The sequence below is a fragment of the Sardina pilchardus genome, chromosome 1 (assembly GCF_963854185.1).
Source record: "Sardina pilchardus chromosome 1, fSarPil1.1, whole genome shotgun sequence".
NCBI lineage: Eukaryota > Metazoa > Chordata > Actinopteri > Clupeiformes > Clupeidae > Sardina > Sardina pilchardus.
The window spans coordinates 41,925,901-41,930,900 of record NC_084994.1 but is presented as its reverse complement, the minus strand read 5'-3'; the positions used below and the strand labels follow the sequence as shown (position 1 = coordinate 41,930,900).

The window sequence follows — 5,000 nt, the reverse complement described above, 5'->3', positions numbered from 1 at the left end:
TCTCTCTCTCTCTCTCTCTCATGCACACACATGAATACACGTACCTCATGAGATTTCGTTCTCTTGACTTAGAGCTTTTGGTATATGAGTTTGTATGTAAGGATGTGTGTGTGTGTGTGTGTGTGTGTCTGTCTGTGTGTATTGATGTGTGTTTCTTTCAGAAAAAGCTTCTTTGATCAGAATAGATGTGGTTCAAATATCCACTATAGAAACACTAATCTGTGATGTGAATAACATTGAAATTACATGATCATTTATAATCATATGAGATATGAATTTTGCCATGTAGCTCACATACTCCCACTCACAAACCACTCACAAATATATTATATCAGTCAGTCAACTGTGGGATCTTTTTTATCCTTTACCTCCTCATGGACAGCCAAGGTAATCGTGGTTTACCAAGGTAAAAGTGTAAGTCCGGCGAAAATTGAAAAAAAAAATGTTTTTCTGAATGAATATACATCAATTAAGCCGTGGAATAAGTATTTTTCATTGATCATGCAATACAGAGCTAGCACGGGCAAAAGCTACAGCCCAAAATCGCAAACAGTGGGTTAGCATAGGGCATACAAGCCCATGCTTTCACTGGCATTTATAAACCAACACATTTTCTTCAATTTGACAAGTTGTACACTTTAAGGTAGTCGTAGAGTCATAGATAGATTAAATGAAAACACTCTTTTACATCATTCACCCATAGTGTGGGTGTGTTCCATAGTGTTTGGATGTCTGTATGAATGTATGTATGAATGTAAGTACAGTATGTATGTATGTACTGTATGTATGTATGAATGAGTGAGCATGTGTGTGCGCATCTGTGTGTGTGTGTGTGTGTGTGTGTGTGTGTGTGTGTGTGTGTGTTTATGTATGCGTGCCTGTGTGTGTGTGCCTGTGTGTGTGTGTTATTAGTGTTCTCTCCAGTGACTCATAGTGTTCAATGCTGCTCTGTCCCCCAGAGCATACACTCTCACTCCGTCGCGGTAAGTGTGCTGGCGTGCCTCTTCTCCCTCTTCTTCCCCCTCTCTCCTCCTTCATCCCTCTCTCCCTCCTTCCCTCCTTCCTTCCTTCCGTCCTTGCAGAATTTGCCCCCTCGCTCCTTGACCCCTTCCACTAGTCCCTCGACCTATGTGCTCTTATGTGTACATATGCTCTCAATTATAACTGGGTTCTCTTCTCTCTCTTTCTCCTTTTCTCTCCTCCTCCTTCTTTCTCTCGCTCCTTCTCCTCTTTCCTCTCATGCAATCGTTTCCCTAATGTGACCTAACACCCCCCCCCCCCCCCCAACTGTCTTACCTCCTCTTTTCCCCCCAAATGTCTTTGGGTCTCTCTTTGTCCTGATGCGTCATCATAACTCTCTCTGCCTCATGCTTTGGGTTATTTCTCCTCTCCTCTCCTCTCCTCTCCTCTCCTCTCCTCTCCTCTCCTCTCCTCTCCTCTCCTCTCCATTTTCCCATAATTCCTTGCTGCCCATTCTGCTAATGGCTCCTGCGATTGCTGCTCCTGCCATATCCTTCTTTTTTTGTGGCCACCCCATGTGATCTACTAACCCTCCCACTTGACCAATCCTAAACTGTTTATCCCTCTCTTTCCTTCTTGACTTCTTCTTCCCTCGTTTTCCTCTCTCGCTTGTTTTCTCCTTCTGTGATGCTTGCACTCCACCCCCTTCCTTCCCTTTTCTTCTCTACTGCTCTCCTTTTCCCTCATCTCTCTCTCTCTCCTTCGCTGTTCCTCCCTCTCTTCCTCTCCATCCCTCCCTCCCATCCTCTCTCTCTTCATCTCCTTCCATCCCCCTCTCCCTCCCTCCCTCCCTCTCTCTCTCTCTCCCTCTGCTGTGCTGTGTGTGTGGCGTTGTCCATGTGGCTTCATGTGGTTTTTTGCGCTGCTCTGCGCCCCGTCTGTGTGCCTGTCCTGCAGCGACGGAGAACCAGGCCGCGCGGAAATGACCTCAGTGTATGTACCCTGTCTCTCTCTCTCTCTTTCTTTCTTTCGCTCTCTCTCTCTCACGCTCTCTGTCACTCTTTTCTTCCTCCTCTTCCCTACTTTCCTCCTCTCATCCGCTCTCCCTTTATCTTTGTTCAAGCGTCTTGTGACTCTCTCTCCGTCATTGCTTCAGCGTCTTCTTTCCACATCCATACCTCTATTGATGTTCTCTCTATCACCCTCTTTTCATCTATAATGTCTGTCTATCTATCTATCTATCTACTATCTAACTATCTATCTATCTATCCATCTATCTATCTATCTGCTATTTATCTATCTACTGTATCTGCTATCTATCTATCTATCTATCCATCTATCTATCTATCTGCTATTTACCTATCTATCTACTGTATCTGCTATCTATCTATCTATCTATCTATCTATCTATCTATCTATCTGTCTGTCAATCAGTCTTTCTGTCAGTCAGTCTGTCTCTCTGCCTCTCTGTCTCCCTGTGTTGCTTGCTGTCCCTACCTCCTCTCCCGGTGGTGCTACTGCTAGCCCAGCTCCCACCCGCCCCTCTTGTGTATGTCCTGGCCTGTTCTATCAGACGAGCTCTCTCTCCCGTCGTTTGTTGTCGTTTGCAGTGGACGATCGACTGCTATGCTTGTTTTTGTTGATTTTTTTTTTTTCGTTGTTGTTTTTGATTTTGTTTTTTGTTTGGTCGGTCTCTTTGGCAGTGAATGACAGAAGCATGATCTGCTGCTGGACCAGTCTGCTGGAGAGGGGTCAGCGAGTTTGGGGGCTTGGGGTGGGATGGGGGTCTGGCAGGAAGTTGGGGGGGGCGCGAATATGTGTCTGTAGCGAATCCTGGCATGGCATCTGACGCAATGCTCCGCATGACTCTCTGTTCACATGCTGGAACAAATTTGAAGTGAAGACGTTTCCCTAAAGAGACTGCAGAAGTCAATGAATGCCTGTGTGTGAGCACGCGTGCCTGTGTGTGTGTTTGGGAATTACATGTACATGTGTATGTGTGCAGGCATGTGTATTAATAGGCTTCGGGGCGCATGTGAATCTGTGCGGAATTGCGCTGCATATAGATGATGTGCAAGTGCAAGAATAGAAGCAAACATGCCGAGATGCATAATTGTGTGTGTGTGTGTGTGTGTGTGTGTGTGTGTGTGTGTGTGTGTGTGTGTGTGTGTGTGTGTGTGTGTGTGTGTGTGTGTGTGTGTGTGTGTGTGTGTGTGTGTGTGTGTGTGTGTGTGTGTGTGTGTGGTTACATAAAGGCCAGCTCTTGTGTGAGAATGTGCATGGCTGGATGATGATGATGATGATGATGATGATGATGCTACCAGAAGTACTATTTACAGTGTGTCTATATATATATATATGGATAGATAGATATAGATATATAGATATACTATATATAGATATGTATATGAAGCTGTTGGATGGTGTTGAGGGAGTGAGGGAGTGTGAATGTGCAAGTGTATTTGTGATAAACAGAACTGGAACTATGCAGATGCATGTTCTATAAGGCATGTTGCATAAAGCACTTCTCTCTCCCTCCTCGCTCTCTCTGTTTCTCTGTGTGTGTGTCTCTCTCTCTCTCTTTATCTGGGGGAGCATGATAGATGTGATTGTCTGCTTGTGTGTGTGTGTGTGTGCGTGCGTGTGTGTGTGCTTGGGGGGGTGGGCTGGTGTGTGGCTTTGACTTGCATAATTGCGGTCATGTGGCGTGGGTGTTATATGGTGATGCGTCCTTGGACACAAACCTGACAAGGCCTTCACATCGCCTTCATCGACACAGAAACACCACTCACAAAACACGCAAACTGAAGATGTGCTAGACATTTTTATATACCTACATACATACATGCATACATACATATATGTAAATATATAAATATACTGTATATATACTGTATATATACATACTTAGAAACAAATATCCTGACTCCTATTTTCCACACCCTGACTACCTCAGAAATCAGAGAAAGGAAAGAAACCTCTACCTTTCTCTCTCTCTTTCTCCCCACCTCTCCTCTCTCTCTCTCTCTCTCTCTCTCTCGCGCACAACACAGACCATCACAGACAACAGTCCACTGCGGCGCTCCACCTCGTCTCTGGTGCACGGGCGCTCGGGCCGCGGCGTGCGCCTAGACGACTACTCGCTGGAGCGCGTGGTGTCCGAGGAGGGCAGCCAGAGGCACGGACGCCGCCACCGCAACCGCGACCACGACCACAGCCACCGTGCCTCCGAGAGGTCGCTGACCCGCTACACCGACGCCGACACGGGTCAGTTTCACGCCACCTGCCCGGACCTTCACGGCAGGAGCGCATTCAGCGTGTTTTTTTTCTATTTCAAATGAAAGCCGACGCTAGGTGGAGATGGGGGGTCAAGGGTGGAATGTTATTAACCTGAGTTCATTTCTTTAATGTCGTCAATTTAATGTTAATAGACCTCTGACGTTTGCCTACAAAAAAGCTGCCATATTTGAAATCTTCTCCAAATGTTTCCTTTGAGAAAATAGCTTGGGGATTTTGAATCATCGCACCTGTTAAACTCTCGCGGGCACAAAGTAGTTTGCAATGCAGACGGTTTGCTCTATGCACTTTTGTCCTCTGCCATCGAGTGGGTAGTGCCATCTTTGGTACGTTAAGGCGGCAGACTTGCAATGCAACTTACTATATATAGGTAGTTAGCTTCAATTAACACCCGGATCTCCTTATATCTCTTAAGATGGCAGCTTTGGTTCCTTTTTTGTAGGCGAACTTCAGAGGTCTATTTGACAGCCCTTAGAGCGCTAGTTTGTCTCCGTAATATATTTTGACGCAGTGCCGCCTCCCCCACCTCCACCCAAACCCCCCCCCCCACCCCACCCCTCCACCCCCCCCCCCCCCCACTCCTCCTCCTCAGGCCTGGGCACAGACCTGAGCACCACCACCCAGTCGGGTGACCTGCCGCCCAAGGAGCGGGAGCGGGAGCGCGGGCGCGCCAAGGACCGGCGGCACCACCACCACCACCACCACCACCACCACTCCTCCTCCATGGACAAGGAGCACTACGG

At 47.2% G+C, this 5,000-nt stretch overlaps 1 protein-coding gene across 1 annotated transcript in view; it reads left to right on the top strand.

Moving 5' to 3' along the window:
* The window catches only part of cacna1ab (calcium channel, voltage-dependent, P/Q type, alpha 1A subunit, b), a 113,919-nt gene that overhangs the window by 106,508 nt on the left and 2,411 nt on the right, over nt 1–5,000 (top strand). Inside the window, exons 45-46 of the mRNA XM_062535145.1 lie at nt 4,014–4,227; nt 4,850–5,000. The exon at nt 4,850–5,000 is cut by the window's right edge and continues 109 nt beyond it. Of these exons, the coding sequence (XP_062391129.1) occupies nt 4,014–4,227; nt 4,850–5,000 (365 nt within the window). The remainder of the gene's footprint in view (nt 1–4,013; nt 4,228–4,849) is intronic.